Source organism: the organism of the source record quoted next, unplaced genomic scaffold (genome assembly GCF_019419815.1).
Source record: "Pyrus x bretschneideri cultivar Hongxiangsu unplaced genomic scaffold, Pyrus_bretschneideri_v1 Contig100, whole genome shotgun sequence".
NCBI lineage: Eukaryota > Viridiplantae > Streptophyta > Magnoliopsida > Rosales > Rosaceae > Pyrus > Pyrus x bretschneideri.
Genome location: NW_025999392.1, coordinates 870,964 through 889,625, shown reverse-complemented (window position 1 = coordinate 889,625; position 18,662 = coordinate 870,964). Strand labels below are relative to the sequence as shown.

Here is an 18,662-nt window from a genome sequence, read left to right as displayed (position 1 = left end):
CAAATGGCAAGGCCTAAACAGGGCATTATCCTGTGTATCATGGATGCACCATCACACTCCACAGAAGCTAAGATCCAGTGTGCTTCATTAGGATCCAGTATGCTGCATTGCAAGGAATCCTCAACAGCCACGTGGAGTGGGTTCCCCCGCAATGTGGACATGGGAACACCAAAGCTTAATTAGGCTGGTGTCGTGTGGGCTGAGCGAGGGGCAGCGGGCCTCGAATGCAAGCCCTACTACAGGACAAGGTGATCTAGGCCCAAAGGGCCATAAGTTCGGTCCAATCAAAAATCCCAACCATGCTGGGTGGGTTCACAGGGGAAAATAACCAAAGCCGGCGTTTTTGGCAACAGAGTCTTGGTCAGGAAACCTCAGGAGTGAGGTGCAATGCATGGTGGTTCATCAAAAAACCAGTCTTAATGATAGAGAAGAATCCTTAACGTCGGGAAAAGGTATAACCGAGGGGATTCGATTTGGGAAATTTTTTATTTCGATGAATTTCAACGGAAAATTCAAGGGACATCGTCGAAGATGACAGTGCAAACCCCAAAAAAGACACGACTGCAGGTTATGATATCCAAAAAAAAAATGGCAAAGTCGTGGGCTTGGCTTCCGGTGAGGTTAGGTTTTCTTGGTTGGAGATGACGCCATATGGCATCATTTTCTTAGGATCTCAGCACAGAAAAGATGTGCTCCAGTGCATCACAGCTCTATGTCTCACATAGTGGCGCAGCTCAAAGCCTGCGGCTTGCTGGTTAGGGTCTCGAAACCCTAATTTTTTTCTAAGTTTTATTCAATTCAATTATATGCATATATAGTTTAATGTTGATCTATATATAATTTCATGCAATATCAATTCACATAATTTAAAATTATGAGTATAATGCATACACAATTTATGTAGAATCTAAAATTTGAAAAACGTAAAGGTGGGTCATGCATTATTGTGAATGTTCATACTATTAGGGCTGCAAAAATATTGAGATAAAAATCGTTGTTTTCGAAGAACCTAATTGTGTGATGATATTGGAAAACTGGTTTGATGCAAAAAGTTCTTTCTTCAATTTCGGCTTTCCATCTTCAAAGCTTGTATCACGTTTCACACAAGAAAATAAATTGAATCAATAAAAGCATATGAATTCAATAAAATCAAAATTTAATCAATTAAAAATACTTAAAATGTAATAGGGAAAGCAAAAATACAAACCAGCAATTCAAGCAGGCAAACATACAACAGCAAAACATAAACAAGTCATATAATAAATGAGCAATTGCATCGTGCTCTTATTTTTCTGCTTCTTATTTTTCCGATGCATCTTCGTCTTCTTCCCTGCCTTTGTTAATTGTGGTGTTTCAGGTTCTGAATCACTTAGGAATAATCCATCAAGAGAAATCCTAACCTTAATCGAGCAATAGTTGATGTCTAAAGTGTCTAAGCACGAGGCTTTGACAATGCAATTTTTTGAGCAAAATTCTTGTAGATTTGGTAGAAGAGAACATTCCAAATTTTTCAGCTACCCAAAAGTGATCTCAGTTTTTTAATAATCTCTTGCTAAATTAAATTGGTGAAGACATATATACATAAATTTGTTGAAAGTTAAACTGTTGGAAATGTGCCCTAAAACCAATCATATGATGATACTTTATGGACATTTCACATGTTAAACTAATCTAGTTTAATATTAAGGGCAAACATTATTGTTTGAGCCGTCTCATATAAATGTTATATGCTTAAACGATAAGTCCAAGGAATATGTGATTGGGAGAATGCGATCTAAAGAAGTTAGATTCATGAGACCATTCTTTCGTAGACACATCCTAAACGTTCCTGATCATAGGATTGCCAATTGGGCATTGACAGTCCGTTAAGATCAGTACGTGCTGTGTCTTCTCTCAGGGAGAGTGACTAGTCTTGAGTCATTGGTGTGAGTGACACCAAGACAAGCATGTAGGTGCTCAATAGAGAATGAGTTCACTGAACACGATCAACAAGGAGTTCTCATATTCATGTCACATGAGAACTCATGGTTGGGATAATGCAAAGTAGTCCTTTGACCTGAGGCATCACAGCTGTCTTGTGGTTAGGTACTTGATCTTTGATTATGTCAAAGTCACTCTATCAGGGTGTCCACGGCATCGTCGGGGTTAAGCCACTTAGCCATGGAGGCAAGTGAATTCGCAACAAGGGATCTCTAACCTTCAAACTGTTTGAGGGAGAATACTCTATGATATGATTTAGAATCTCTGGCCAGAGTATGAATGAGATGTTGGAATGCGTTCCAGATCACATTCAAGGTAATCATATAAGTACAAGATTCACATTGGATAGTAGACATGAATAAACTATCAAACCAAACAATGTGGTCAAGAGTATTGTATTAGAGAAAGACCGTATTGCATTTGTAATCCTAAAACTGAATAGGTTCTTCACCTCTTCTGATTAGCTTGGGTAACCATGACATGCTGCTAGGCGTCAACCATGGTTTGTGGAAGCCCTAAACGTGTATAAACACTAAAGGGAGAATTGAAAGTAAGTTTCAATTCACAATCGATTTGAAAGAGTTTGAATCGCCCACTGCCTCGCTAAAAGGAACCTAATGGATCATACACCGTGTAAGGTAGAGATTGAAGATTCAACGGAGATGAGTAAGAATAATTAAATGGTTTAATTATTTATGGCAAGGATTAATTAATATGTTAATTAATCAAACGAATAAGTTCGTTAAAAGACCTCGGGATAGTTTTGGACCTTAAGGCCCAATGGGCTTCGAACGTCAAGTCCATTGACTTAAGTTGTATGACAACTTAATGAATAATGATTCACAAAGGCCCAAATAGCCCAATAAATCCCCTTAGGCCGGCCATGTTAGAGAAGGAGTGGTTTTGGACTTATTTACAAGTTTGCCACTCAAATGAATTAAGGAATAAGTATGACTTAATAGCCAAAATTCATTAAGGGTTATTTTTGGGGAAAGGATGAGAACACAAGCTCTCCTTTCTCTCTAAAATTTCGGCCACCCTTGAGGAAAACATCTAGCAATCTTACTTCCTCAAGGTCACTCATTTCTTCTTCATTATGCCTTGGTGTGGAGACTTAGAGGTTCTCAATTTTGGGAACTTGGAGAAACCTTTTCATCCATCCAAATCCATGGTTCTAAGATGCAAGGAATGAAGGCCCTCTCTTTGGGTGATTAGCCTTTGCTTATGCAAAGAGGAATCTACAAAGGTATTGATTTCTCAACTCACTTTGTTTTGAGTTGAGTCTTGGTTCACCTATCTACTAGGCTTTGAAGTTCATGGGTTAAGTTTTGTTTTTGAGTGCATATAAACATGATTCCGCCTTTTAATTGTTAATTGCATGTTGTTGATGTTGCTCAAATGAACTTGTTTTTCACAAATCTTCCTTCAAGTGGTATCAAGAGCCTAAGTCTAGTAGTTGGTGAATCCTTTTGGGTTTTGTAGTTCATAGTTTGTGATTTGAATGTTGTAATTGTTACAAGCTTTATTCTTGCTTCTTTGAATGTAAATTTTGTTAGAAAATTTGCCATCTCAAATGTTGTAGATGTAGTTCATATGAGCATGAATTTTGGAGCTAAAATTTGGTGCCATGTTTTTGGGGAAATTCGGCCAAATCCAAAGGGTGGATTTTTGGGTTCTTGTTTGACTTGTTAAAAGTGTTTTAAAGTGACTTTTGGAACCCCTATGTACCCTAGTATGGTTGTATGTTATTTCCCTTAAGTTTGAGTGGTTTTGGTATGTTTTTGGGTGAAGAATGTTCATGGAGCTCTTATGGGTTTTCATGAATGTTCTTCATTGTTCTTGATATGTTCTTGCCAAGAACAAAAGGTTTGGTGTTTTGATTCAAAGTTTTGATTTATTTCTTAAAGTTTTTGTTTTGAAATATTTCTTATGTTTAAATATCTTAGATATTTGTTTTGAAAAATTAAAGAAATTTTAGTGGGTAGGTGTGTAATGATTTATTCCATTACACACACCCCACTTACAAAAACTTTGAAATTTTTTTTTATTACTTTGCTTCAAAACCGGCCACCCTACTCAATTAGGGTCCTTGTGGGGCTTTTGTGAAATTATATAAAGTTTTGATACTTTTGTGTATTTGCATTTTGACCCAAAAGTTTACGTTTTTACGTAAAGGTCCAAAATCACTAAAAGGACAAATTGTTTTGCTCCTTTAATGAAGTTTTAGCTTTTGTGGAAATTTTTGGGTTCTAGTTGTAATTACATGAAGTAGTGGACTTTTGTGTTTTTACAAAGTGACCCCAAAAGTTTAAGTTTTTGCAAAATAGCCCAAAAGTTGAGGTTAATTGCACTATGGCCCAAACAAGTTGAGGTCATAGCATTTTGGCCCAAATTAGGTAGAGAACAAAATTGTTTTGTCTCTTTAAATGAGAATTGGATTTTCATTTCATTTAGCTCCATTTAAATCAATTCTATGGATACAAAAACCAAATGAAAATGTTGCATTCAAGTTTAATTAGTTAAAGCGTTAATTAATTAAAGAAAGGGTGATTATGAACCTAAGCCTACAATAATTGAGCTATGTGAAAGGCCGTTTCAAATTTGTTTGAACCATGGGAATGTGTAGATTAATTTTTGGTTGTAATTTGATATGATCAATTGTTGAAAAAGAGCATAAGCTCTTCTTTACTTTAAAGTAATTTGATTTGATCAATTGTTGTAAAAGAGCATAAGCTCTTATTTACTTTGAAGTACTCCTTTCTTGTTTTATTCGATATGCATGAAATTGGAGTAGTTGGGTCCAACGCCCTAAGACAACACGCCTTAATGTGATTAAACGCGTAACTAAAATCAATCTCCATCCCTAGACCGAGATTCAACACTAGGCTCGTGTTGAATCGAATCAAAGGTTCATAGTCATCCTAAGGCCCTAAGGCAACTATATAGTCCATCAATGAATGCAAACCTTATGTTAGTAGTATCATATACTCTTGCTTTAAAAACCGTTTTAAAAGCTTAGTGGGAGTATTATATACTACTAAATCAATCATATGGACCAATAGTTGTAATAGGACCAAAATGTTTTAATTGGATTAAAATGTATGTTTATATGTGATGAGACCTAAAAGCCTCAACAAACCATTATTAAGTTGATAAGCGAGAGATGCTTTGAATATCTCTTCGTAGGCCTTCCACCGTGGTGGGCTCCAATCGTTTGTGACTCATGCACCGGCTTCACCCTATAATGGGGAAGTACAAAGTATGTGCTTACATCCAGGAGGAGTCCATAAACATATGATGAGGTGAGTGTAGACAACGAGTATGACCAACATGATATAATTCTGAGGTTGTGCTTGAACCTCTACATAAACTAAGCATGGTGGGAATAACTTAACTAAGTGCAATGGTGCCAACATGATATAATTCTGACGCATTCATTCTCTAGAGGCCAAACTAGATGGGTAATTACAAGAGTTGTAAATGACTAAAGTGTTATTCTCTCATCATTATTTTTGCTAACCAAAATGATATAATTCTGAGGTGGGCTTGGTAATGGTGAGTCTCCCATACCCTGCTAAGAGTTCAACAAAACTCTCGAATTCCGATGAGGGATATGGAATTTGCCAAAAATAGTGGGTGGTGCTATTTGATTTAAAGACCCGAATCAAATGGCTTAAAATCAATCAATTTATATTCGTTATGTATTTGTTTACCAATATATTTGCAAACGCTATCCAAAACTTGACAAAGAAAAGCCGAATGCTTTAATTTCCGGACTTAGTTCTACAATCCCATAGATTGTCTTTAATGGCTTGTAGATGTAACTAAGTAGTCTCATCCTCACAATCTTCCTATTGATAATGTATCATTGGAAGAACATGTTAGATAAGTCTACCATGAAGAGGACAATGCAAACTCTAGTGCTTGTCTCTTTGTTACACGAACAAGGAACTTGAGAAGTAAGCACAAGGGCATGGACACTTTATGTGCCATGATTCTTCACTTACAAATTGTTGTATGAAGAAATGAGAGTTGCCTTGAACAACTCTTGAAAGTTTGTTATTATGTTAAGAACATAATGGTTGGTTGACAAAAATAGTCCATTTATATGGACTTATGATGATTTTGAATCATTGAGTGTTGAAGTGTTAAACCACTTAACGAGACGGAAATTAGGCAAGGACTTCACCTTTGTGTCCCTATCCTAATGGTTCACTAAGTTTATTGTAAACTATATAGTGAACAATAACCACACACTCTCCAAAATTATTTGATGTGTATAACACAATTGAAATAAGTTTCAAGAGAGATAGTGGGAGTTTAGGGACCATGACTATTGTAGTCAAAGGAGAAGTCAAATGAAGAAGGCAAAATAACTCCAAGGGAACAAACTTTCCTTATGAAAGGATGGACATTGGAAGGGGTATTTGCAAGAAATGTCTTGCAAGTGTCAAGAACACACCTTTTGAAGGTGTTGTAAAATGTTCTTGAAAAGTTCATAACAGTTGGTTCTTCTACTTGAATGCATGATTCTGTATTAGTAACTATGTTTTACAATTGTTGTAAAAGTGTGCTAATAAAAAGTAGAAGATTAATGAGAGAAGAGAAAGTACTTCACATTCGGAAAGTGAATAAAACATAGATCTCTGCGAAAGCGGATTGTACTTACTTCCTCATATGAACTACCAAAGAAATTGGAAAATACTAAAGATTGTCTTTACATTCCAATTTTAAGGAACTTAAATCCGTCACTATAGTAGAGATGGATAAATGTTTTGTTTGACAAAACATTGTTCTTTATTAATCAATAATTAGATTATTGTAATTTAATTGGTTGTCTCTATAGTAGAGATGATGTGGTAGTTTAACTGTTTAGAATACGATGATGCTTAAAACCCAAAAGGTTGCAAGGGAGTGACTAATCCCAACTGAGTTGTGAAACCTCTAAAACATAAATTACGAGTTGGTAATAGATGGATGCTTTGGATCGTTAGATCCGGATCCAATGCCTTCTTGTTAAAATTGTATAGAGGCGAAATGTTCGAATCTTTATTCTTTTTGGAAAGAAGAAAGAATCACAAAGTTGTTGAGATTAATTCACTTAGATGTTAGTGGCTCTTATCCATAACATAATACTACTCATGTTGTATGACATTCACCGAAGATCACTCTCAGTTGGACTATAGTTTATTTTGAATAAACACAAGTCCGAATACTTTGCAAAAGGTTTTAAAGAATTCAAGAAATGTGAATTGATGAGTAAGATGTCTAAAGTATTTACCTCCTTGGATTTGATCCAAGGAAAGATAACACTTTAGATGAGTTTCCTTGAAAGATATCAAGGAAAATAGCATCATAAGATAATGAATTTCTCCATTAGGAGAAGAACGAACTTGAATAAAATTTAGTTCGTTGGATGTTATCTATTACCCATATATAGGATATATATACTTCTAAAAACAATATGATTGTCAATTAGAAGATCTTCCAAAATTTTCATAACTCCATAAGATGTAGTTGGAAAGAAAGACAAATCTTAAACATGTTAAGATTTGGGGTTGTGTGCTAATAAGCAATATTTGTTTGATATGATCAACAAAATAACAACCTAGTTCCTACACCACAAGCTCCAAGGTAGTCGAGAAGGATTTATAAATCGTCTTAGTTGAATGGTTTGAACTTTATGACTATGTCATAGAGTTACACCTCTTAATTCGAAAGAAATAAGAATGAAAATCCTTATGACTACACTGAGTGTATATATATGATATATACTCAAGGAAATGGTAAAGTACCATTTGAATCGAAATAATGAAACCTTAATGGCTAATCGGTAGCTTAAGGTGACTACACTCAAAGAAAATGGTTGACTTTGAAGAAACCGTCTTTGACATAGTCTTAGTTTCAATTAATTCGAAGATTGCTAGAAACAACTAAATGGTGATTCAATGTTTGGACATAATATGGGTTTCCGAAACCATTATCAAGATAGTCTTGATAATATATGTCTAAAACTAAGAATCACAAGACATATAAGTTGTAGAGATCCATCCATCATGAATCTCAGCAAGTTAGTGGGAGCTATAAGCATCTTATGAGAAAAAGGATCAAATCGTTTGATTTCTCATAAAGATGTAAATGAATCTTTTGTTTACTAGGTTTACAAAAGATTAGTGGGAGTTAATCATATTCCTAAATTTGAATATATATACATGATATATATTAATTTTGAAAATGAAAGGAATTCTTCATCGTTAAAGTTATGACTTTAAACATTCTATAATGATAGAATGTATATGGGAGACATAGTCTATATACATGGGATGGAAATCTATAATGATAGATTTCAAGATATAATTGGATTATATCAATCCCTAAAATAGACAAGAGATGCTAGGAAGTTTCTCATATGATAATAAACTTCAATTAGAATGACAATTCTAGTGAGACTAGGAAGTTGTTCTTCTCAAAGGGAATGTACCCTTTGACTCCCAAAGAAATAATGCGTAAATAGAATCCTTTATGCACACGCAGAAAGGTGATTTATGTATTTCATATTGTATGAAAACATTGATATAAGTTGTACCTAGAACGGTACAAGATGATATCAGTGCAAGCCCAGGATCAGAACCATGGCAATTGTCAAGTGAATCCTTAGGTATTTAAGAAATACTAAGGATGGATTCCTCAAGAATGAGGAAGAATTAGAGTAACGTAATGGAAGCGTAAATGTATTAGATTATGAATCTAATCCATCATAGAATATCTCTTCATTATGAATGAAGTGATAATGAGATATCTCTTTATTATGACTAAAGAGATATTTGGGTGGAAACATTAAAAGTAATGACTTTAATGTGTTCCATCATGTATGCAAAATATATTGCCATATAGAAGCTTACAACATTGTTGTTTGGATGGGAAAGTTCATTTATGAACTCTCCATTCGGTTCCAACCAGAAAGTGTATGACACTAATGGGGCGATAGCTCAAGCCAGGGAATCAAGGTCTCATCAAGGTCCGAACTCAAATGAGAGACTGAACCACATGATTGAGAATCATGTATAATGGTGACGTCGTTATTCTCAAGGTTGCTTCTATGGATAACATATAGATATCCATTGTCTAGGCCTACTACTCAGCCATTTATGAAATGACTACAGAAGAGGTATCATCACTGATGACTAAGCTAATTGGCTCTAGTGCAAGTGGGAGATTGTTGGAAATATGCCCTAAAACCAATCATATGATGATACTTTATGGACATTTCACATGTTAAACTAATCTAGTTTAATATTAAGGGCAAACATTATTGTTTGAGCCGTCTCATATAAATGTTATATGCTTAAACGATAAGTCCAAGGAATATGTGATTGGGAGAATGCGATCTAAAGAAGTTAGATTCATGAGACCATTCTTTCGTAGACACATCCTAAACGTTCCTGATCATAGGATTGCCAATTGGGCATTGACAGTCCGTTAAGATCAGTACGTGCTGTGTCTTCTCTAAGGGAGAGTGACTAGTCTCGAGTCATTGGTGTGAGTGACACCAAGACAAACATGTAGGTGCTCAATAGAGAATGAGTTCACTGAACACGATCAACGAGGAGTTCTCATATTCATGTCACATGAGAACTCATGGTTGGGATAATGCAAAGTAGTCCTTTGACCTGAGGCATCACAGCTGTCTTGTGGTTAGGTACTTGATCTTTGATTATGTCAAAGTCACTCTATCAGGGTGTCCACGGCATCGTCGGGGTTAAGCCACTTAGCCATGGAGGCAAGTGAATGCGCAACAAGGGATCTCTAACCTTCAAACTGTTTGAGGGAGAATACTCTATGATATGATTTAGAATCTCTGGCCAGAGTATAAATGAGATGTTGGAATGCGTTCCAGATCACATTCAAGGTAATCATATAAGTACAAGATTCACATTGGATAGTAGACATGAATAAACTATCAAACCAAACAATGTGGTCAAGAGTATTGTATTAGAGAAAGACCGTATTGCATTTGTAATCCTAAAACTGAATAGGTTCTCCACCTCTTCTGATTAGCTTGGGTAACCATGACATGCTGCTAGGCGTCAACCATGGTTTGTGGAAGCCCTAAACGTGTATAAACACTAAAGGGAGAATTGAAAGTAAGTTTCAATTCACAATCGATTTGAAAGAGTTTGAATCGCCCACTGCCTCGCTAAAAGGAACCTAATGGATCGTACACCGTGTAAGGTAGAGATTGAAGATTCAACGGAGATGAGTAAGAATAATTAAATGGTTTAATTATTTATGGCAAGGATTAATTAATATGTTAATTAATCAAACGAATAAGTTCGTTAAAAGACCTCGGGATAGTTTTGGACCTTAAGGCCCAATGGGCTTCGAACGTCAAGTCCATTGACTTAAGTTGTATGACAACTTAATGAATAATGATTCAAAAAGGCCCAAATAGCCCAATAAATCCCCTTAGGCCGGCCATGTTAGAGAAGGAGTGGTTTTGGACTTATTTACAAGTTTGCCACTCAAATGAATTAAGGAATAAGTATGACTTAATAGCCAAAATTCATTAAGGGTTATTTTTGGGGAAAGGATGAGAACACAAGCTCTCCTTTCTCTCTAAAATTTCGGCCACCCTTGAGGAAAACATCTAGCAATCTTACTTCCTCAAGGTCACTCATTTCTTCTTCATTATGCCTTGGTGTGGAGACTTAGAGGTTCTCAATTTTGGGAACTTGGAGAAACCTTTTCATCCATCCAAATCCATGGATCTAAGATGCAAGGAATGAAGGCCCTCTCTTTGGGTGATTAGCCTTTGCTTATGCAAAGAGGAATCTACAAAGGTATTGATTTCTCAACTCATTTTGTTTTGAGTTGAGTCTTGGTTCACCTATCTACTAGGCTTTGAAGTTCATGGGTTAAGTTTTGTTTTTGAGTGCATATAAACATGATTCCGCCTTTTAATTGTTAATTGCATGTTGTTGATGTTGCTCAAATGAACTTGTTTTTCACAAATCTTCCTTCAAAACTTGAATTGGAATGAATGTCAAAAGCATGCAACCCACTCATAGCTACTAACTATTATCAAAGGTCAAAGGAATTTGACAAAAGTTAGTAAAAAACTGCAAAGAAAAAGGCACGTAGATACCAGCTTGAACCCGCGACCTTGTTGTTACCAATACACAACTAAAATTGGGTACTAGGTGGAATCTTCTGCAAATAAAAATTGAACTTTGCACAGTAGACTAGTCAAATGAGCTAGTCAACTAGTTACAAGTTAGTCAGTGATAAAAAATGCAGTTGCAAGAGCAAAACCAAATTGACCAATATGTCCAACTAATCAGAGACTGCCCAGTTTAGTGTCATGACAATAATCCTTAAGCTTGAACACATTTACATATCAGTTCATTATGTAAACAGCAATGATAAAGCAATTATGAATTAAAGCATGCTGGATTACTAGTCAAGCTCACCAAGCAACTAAGTACAAATTTGTATTAGTTAAACAAACGCAAATCTATGAATCAAACTTAGTTCAGTACAAGTTATTTTAGTCAACAAAAATTCAGTTCATTGCTCATAATATGCAGTGTAAACTTTGAAATCAACTGTACTGACTAGTCGAACGTACTAGTCAACAGAGTACAGATTGTTAAGTGGCCACAATCATATAAACCAAGCAAACTTATAAAGCTAAAACAAGACAGTGTGATCTTCAATTATGTTTTAGCCTTAATTCTCGAGTTATGTTTATTTGGTTAACAATGTGTTAATACTCGCAAACCCTACAACGTTTATCTTTAGCAATGGTTATTTGGTCAAAAAGAAAGCTATGTATAGCATTGAATACAAGAAAATTTTTGGCCTGAAAAACCCACCTCTGGGTTAAAAAACCAAGTACTCTCCACTTAGTCCAATCCACTAGTATAATCAAGGTTCATACAAAGACCACACAAGTTCAATTCCTAGATCCCTATCTACGGAGCAGCTTTACATTTGTGCAACTTTGCCTTACACAAGATGGATTCCTTTGGTCTTCACGAAGTGGCAACTCCTCCTGAGCTCTTCATCTTGTGGCACCAAAACAGTGTTGTCTCCAGTCTTCACAAGATGATAGCTCCTCCTGAACTTTTCACTTTGTGGCACCGAGACCGACACATAAACTATGCATATAATGATATGCAAATCTGGATTCGAGGTCTAGTTAGTTTCACCAGTCAAACACTTGGATGAAACTGACAAGAATCCAAAAACTAGGTCAGTTCACAAATTTGAAACTTGGAAAAACTTGACCTAAAACAGAAATCAAAATCACAAAAATAATGCTACCTAATATGCAATGATGTGGGTATTTAGTGCATGAGTGTGATTTTGTGGCTAGGGTTTTCAGGTAAGAATACAAGAGGTAGCTCAAAGCTAAAATCAACTCTTTTCTAAAAATATAAAACTCCTAGTCAAAACAAATAGCATAGAAAACGAATTTAAGCAACCAAATTCAAAGATAGGTTTAGAAATATTCAATGAAGAACATTACCCATAAAATATGCTTGATGTTCCTAGGAGATCTAAGATAGAGATGAAAATAAAACTCTCAAAAAAATTTCCAATCTCAAACCCCAAAAACCAAATGAACCCTAACATGGCCTTTATAAAGCAGGCTGAGTTTCAAACAAGAAAAGCTATGTGTCATGTGCAAAAGCAATCTAGAAAGATCTAAGGTGAAAATCCATTTTCTGGAAAAAGCTGTCAGATGATCCATGTGGGTTGTCTTAAAGTGTGTGCCCAGCCCGTGCAAAAGCAATAAGAAGTTTTGACTAGATAGACCCACTAGACATAATGAATTGGAAACAATGGCATGATATGCATATGAATGAACAAACCTTTGATGAGAGAAGTTAAGCTCTTGAAATGATATTTCCAGCAGCATGATCCCAAAGTAGCATTTAAATCCTAAATCTAACTAGGGCATGTACGGTAAAATTTACAACCTTTGACAAGGGAAGCCAAATAATAAATCTAGACTTCAAAACAACAAACCCACCGCCTCTAAATATACTTCGTGATGATTCAACCAAACATTGTTTAATTTATACGCTTATGGAAACATGTATGAATACACTACCCTCATAATTTTGTTGTGCCCTTGATTTTTTGAGGCCCCGACAGTCGCCCAGCTAGCACTAGGCCAAGGCCAGCCATGTTTCCAATGTAGGACTTTCAACTTCCTCTCGAGCAAAAAGTGCTCAAATTGACGAATTTTGAAATGATTCTAATTGGAGGATGTGCGTGAGTCTCTCAGCTTGTTTGTGTCAAAATTTCAAACTTTTCAACCAAATGGATACTTTATGGCAATGAAATAAAGGAGCAATGCACAGTGCTGTCAAAGTGACGTTTTGGGCTTACTCGGATTTTTTGACGTCCAAGATGGTATATTTTGGTGATGGGCCCTTTTGAAGCTATGTTTAGGAATCTTAAACTTTATAAAGAGTCATCTTGGGTCCAATTTGAAGGTGTTTTGCTCAAGAAATGTGGGATTCTTTGTGGCTACCTAGATTTTCCAAAGTTAAAATAGAAATGTATTTCCTAGTTATCTTATTCTATTTTATTTCTTGGTTTTTAGAAAACCTTTTCTAGGAAGGATTTTACTTTGTAGTATAAATAAGGTTATTTAACCAGTACGGTTCTCTATGCACTATTTTGGAGAATTCGGCAACTAGAGAATTTTTCACAATTTAAGTTTATTTAGAAGGTGTTTTCTATCCATGTTCTTAATAATATTTTGTTTTATGGCTGTATGTAACTAATCCCTTTTGTTAGGGTGAAGTCACGAGGCTTAACATGAATATGTAATCTTTATTTAATTGCTTAGATATTATGCATGCATACTTTGAATTATTAATCACTGTGTCTAAACAATTTTTATGTCTTAATGGTTAGCTACCATTAGGATGTTTAGTTAGATAAGTAATCAATGCAATTTCTGTTAGAATGTCACCTCGAAATTGAGAAATGCTTCTTGTGGTTAATAATTGTAAGTTCATTTAGGGCGAATGTCACATCTTAAGGGTTGTATGGTTTTTCAAAGGGTTTTCACAAAACTTAATGAGTCTTGTATGTTTACATTTGATTTGAATATCAAAGACGGATTGCATGTTAAATATACAAAAACATATGCATAAGGATATATTGTCTTTGCAATCAAAAGATATGCAAAAACCCAGCTCACGCTAATGGTCAAATGAAGAGGAGGGTAATTTCGAAACCAATGTATTGCGATATAAGTAGCACCTGCATACATCTTCAAATTAATCTCCCCCTCATGATCCCAAAACATCATTTAACAATAGATACCATTAGAGATTTGGTGATTAACATATAGAACAAAGCTTTTCTGTTCAGCTATTCAAACCATATATAAAATATGGAATTTCCTCTGGTAGTGATGTGCTGCAGCCCCCATCTACTCCAATGATTCTTGGCGTTGGACGATGGCAATGAGTTTCTGTTTCCTATCCTCTCATTGCTGCTTAGTTTATAATATTAGAGGGAACAATTTAAGAAGGAAAGTGTTATGATTGAGCGTTTGGAATACGAAATGTGGCATGGCTAACCTTGTGTGTGCGCTTGCTGCTAGTTGCCAGTTATGGAATTAAGGCAGTAGTGTTATATATAACATTTTTGGTTTATATGCAAGACATGTATCATCAATGCAAGACTGACCTCGTATTAACAAAATCCAATAAGCTATAATGTTGGCAGACTGAGATATCATTTCCTCGAAGAACAAGAGCTTTGTGCCAGAAAATTAGTAACTAATTGCACAGCCATACCCCGTTTTATTGAAGAGACATGAGATGTATCCGTCGTACGCTACACCTTCTCGCTATAAAAGAGGTTCGCCTGCATCATTAAAACCAAAAGCGTAAGCTCATTAGTAAATCCACAAGCTCAATTATTCCATATTGTAACAGTATGATAAAAACTGCAGTGGATCAGATAAATGTGTCCTACCGTCACCGTCATCTTCCATATTATAATCATCTTCATCATCCTCAAAATCAGAGTTCTGCAAGACCATAGTTTGATTAGACACATTTTGTTTTCCCAGTCGAGAGGACACAAAACCTAATCCTACCAGAAACAGCAAAATAATATGAACAGAAACCTTATACAGGAAACGAAATTAAAATAGCCGTTATTCATTCTGAGTCAACATGCCTCCCAGTTCCGAACTTGAAAATTGTGAATAGAACTTCTAACAAACATGTGAGGAATCAGGTGGCAAATACAAGTAATGAAAACTGCAACAGTGAGCATAAACAAAGTACAACCAATGACAATATTGAAGTGACAACTTTTAATTAAGTTAAAAATCTAATACATAAATTAGACCCAATATTTCCTTTACGAACCTTACAGTAATCATCATCACTAAAGTCCTCGTCCTCTGGTTCCGCCTCCTCCTCATTTTCATTTACATCCTCACCTTCACATTCTTTCTTTTCTTTTGCATCATTTTGGCACTACAAAGGAGAAATGTTATCTTAATGCATACAAAAATTGAACTACCGATGACAAGAAATCTTTAGATCACAAATAATATAGGTTCTTTTCATAAGTGATATTTGACCCAAAGTATTGTAGTTACAGAGATTCTAAAGACTTTCTCACACCTGACACCGGCTCAAGCTTTTCAAATAAATCCAACTTCACCAGCTCTGTCTGTGTTTTTTTAATCAGTTATATTCAGAATCTCTGAGGAGCAAAGAGAGCCCCAAAAAGAGATGAAAGAAGACAACAGTAAAACAAAACATCTAATCTTATAGAACCTGAGTCAGGATTCCATCTAACTCTCTTTCGGCCAGGCTGCTGTACCCTTGAACCTGAAATACCATCACATCAGCATGCATATCAAAAGCAAAAAGATAGCCATAAAACCAAAATAGAGCATTAATATTGAATGCTATTCCCATTTTTTAAATACGATTATTCAGATTGGAAACCTCCAGTCAGTTCTTGAGGAAATCCCTTGAGCTCCAATATACTAAAAAGAGAACCGCGTCTTATCATGGTTTTTGGCTTTGTCCTGTCAGAATATTTTTCCACATCCATGTTTTGCTTCTCTACGACCACATGTTAAAGAAATGTATTATTATCAAACATAATCTGGTATAGGTTCAAAAGAATCCAAAAAATAATCAAGAATCAAATCCTAAGCATTATGGTATTCAAATAAAAAGAATAGTGTAAGCATTCATGTGTTGGATATAAGGCACCTATAGCAAAAATTCTTGAACATTATATTTAAACAGGAATTAGTAGTGGTGCTCCTTGCAACACGAATGTCAGAAATTATTGCTATTTATGAATCTTCTTCAATTAAACATTTGATGATAGTGTGCCACTATGCATAATGGTCACAAACAGAAGAATGTTATTGGTTTTGGAAGGGATGTGTGAGCTTCTTACATCTAACTATAAACGTTGGTGAGATCAACTTCAGATTCACTATAAATATGTACTTTTATCTTCAACCATATCCATGTTGTTTGATTACTTTTTAAGATCCAAGCTTATCAACATATCTGTATGAATTTCATTGGAACTGCATAAACAGAACTTTCACTGTACACAGCATACAAGTATCTCTACAACATTGCTAGTCTATTTAATGAGTTCAAATTTTCAAACATACAACAACAATGGAAATGCTCTCCGCAACATCAAAATAATGGCTAGGATTCATATTTTATAGAGAAAAAGAAAGGGAAAAACAGATCGAATATGCAAATTAAACATAGATTGCTTATTCCACTACCACTTGTACTGATAATAAACAAAAATAATGAAAATTAAACCACAACATGCTAACCATTCGAAGGGCTCTGCTCAAGATAATAAGGAAAGCCTTTCCAAATATTTTGAAACTTGCGAGTTTGATTGATTAAGTTTTCTTCCTCAGTAAGAGTGTGTTTTTTCTCTAGATAAGATATACCTTTGGGAATACGCAAATCAATGTCCTGCAAAGTAAAATTTTGACGTTAAATACGGAAAGTAGGAACACAGCCGTAAGTGTCTTTTTCTAATTCATGGAAACCTAGCAAAGTTCCAAAACTTATGCAAAATTTGCCAAAACTGCAGCAACAAAAACTCACAGGAAAAAGCACAAAAGGCTCTTGCTTAGCAAAGCCAAAACCGCCCCCACCTGAAAATCCACCGCATCCACGCCCTCTATATGTCATTGATCTTGACATACAAACGCAGGAGTTACTCAATAAAAATTCATTTGAAAGAAACAAAAAATTTTGCACCTTAAATTTAAAAAGCAAAAGAATATTAGCAATTTAAGCTATGTTTTTTCTGCAGAGTATTATTTGGTTAACTGGTAATCTAATCTCAAGAAAGAAAAAACTATGGTAGTGACATGAGAAAATTCATCAATTCCACAAAAAACCCTGAAAAGCTATGAAAGGTTAAACTCAAAAGAAGATAATGGTTGAAGTGAATTCATGACACTATTTAATTAAATTCTACGATCCTTGTCAAATATCTCTTCGTAACAATTACACAATCGAAATGAACAGCATCAAATTTATTGAATTCTCTATTGGGTTTGGAAACACAAGTTGTATGAACAATTGAACAGCATCAAATTACTATGTACATATATTCAAATTATAGTAGTATTTTTGTTCCTCTTGATATAAATATTAGCACCTGAAGGATCTTGTGACTGCGGCCGGCAATCAACCCTAAACCCTACATCAAATAAACTGGCCTAATCTTACCCAACCAGAAACTCTGAATTTGATAAAAACAAGCAAATGAGCAATCAATCTGCAGCAATATTATCTATCCATTAACAACATTAATTCGCAGCAAATTATAGACCTATACCTTTAAATTTCAAATTTAATCTGCCAAAATCAAGAAAAAGCCAAAACCCATCTCAAATTTTCAAGCATTAATGGAATTGGAAATTTGGAAGGAAGCATTTTAGATTCCCATCTCAAATTTCAGAAAAACCCTAACCCACAGCTCCGGCGGAAATTAATAGAAATTAAAATATAAAAATCAGGCAAATCTAATCGGATGATTTTGATCCAACACTTCTTTTTTCTTCTTAACTCTGCGGACTTCGGAGAAAGAGTGAAGCACGTGACATTCCAACCAGCTCGCGTGCCTACACTTTGGGTAATGACAAAAATACCCTTAAAAAGGTAATCACATAGTCGTTCACGTGATAATGTAACAAAGAAATGGACAAATTTTTCACTTATTAACCAAAATGATTTACAGTGGACAAACTCAGAAACCACTTCAATTAATTTTCATTGGCAAAGACCAAAGTAATAAGTTATTTTAATCTCAATGAACATTTTAACCAATTGAGTTTAATTTTAATAGAGTTTAGGGATTTTAGGTATTCAATTTGCAAATGATTTATAGTCTTTAAAAATGATAAATATAACTTGTTTGTACCAGCAACTTATACATTGAAACCACCGACTACTTGTCAACCAGGAAACCTTGGTAATAGGGTTGGGTTCGGTTCAAAACGGTTCGGTTTTTTGCCAAAATCGAAAACGAACCAAAATTTCAGTTCGGTTCGGTTCGGTTCATTTTTTTCGGTTCAGTTTTTTCGGTTTCGGTTTTTTCCGGTTCGGTTTTGGTTTTTTTCGGTT

The 18,662-nt window shown here is 35.1% G+C and overlaps 1 protein-coding gene across 14 annotated transcripts; it reads right to left on the bottom strand.

Moving 5' to 3' along the window:
• Nucleotides 1-14,228: 14,228 nt before the first annotated feature.
• On the bottom strand, nucleotides 14,229-18,103 carry LOC125467970 (DNA-directed RNA polymerase III subunit rpc31-like). Of its 14 annotated transcripts, XM_048569759.1 has the most exons (8): nucleotides 17,133-18,098; nucleotides 16,850-16,997; nucleotides 15,981-16,100; nucleotides 15,807-15,860; nucleotides 15,649-15,695; nucleotides 15,390-15,500; nucleotides 14,989-15,043; nucleotides 14,229-14,877 (listed from the first exon to the last, which is right to left on the bottom strand). In XM_048569759.1, the coding sequence occupies exons 1-8, from the start codon at nucleotides 17,229-17,231 to the stop codon at nucleotides 14,861-14,863; spliced, it is 651 nt and encodes a 216-aa protein (XP_048425716.1). In that variant the 5' UTR covers nucleotides 17,232-18,098; the 3' UTR covers nucleotides 14,229-14,860. The 14 variants fall into 14 exon arrangements, 1 of the variants encoding a protein (XP_048425716.1); XR_007252844.1 differs by having other exon boundaries at nucleotides 15,651-15,699; nucleotides 15,981-16,997; nucleotides 17,133-18,103; XR_007252843.1 differs by having other exon boundaries at nucleotides 15,651-15,695; nucleotides 15,807-16,997; nucleotides 17,133-18,102.
• Nucleotides 18,104-18,662: the final 559 nt, after the last annotated feature.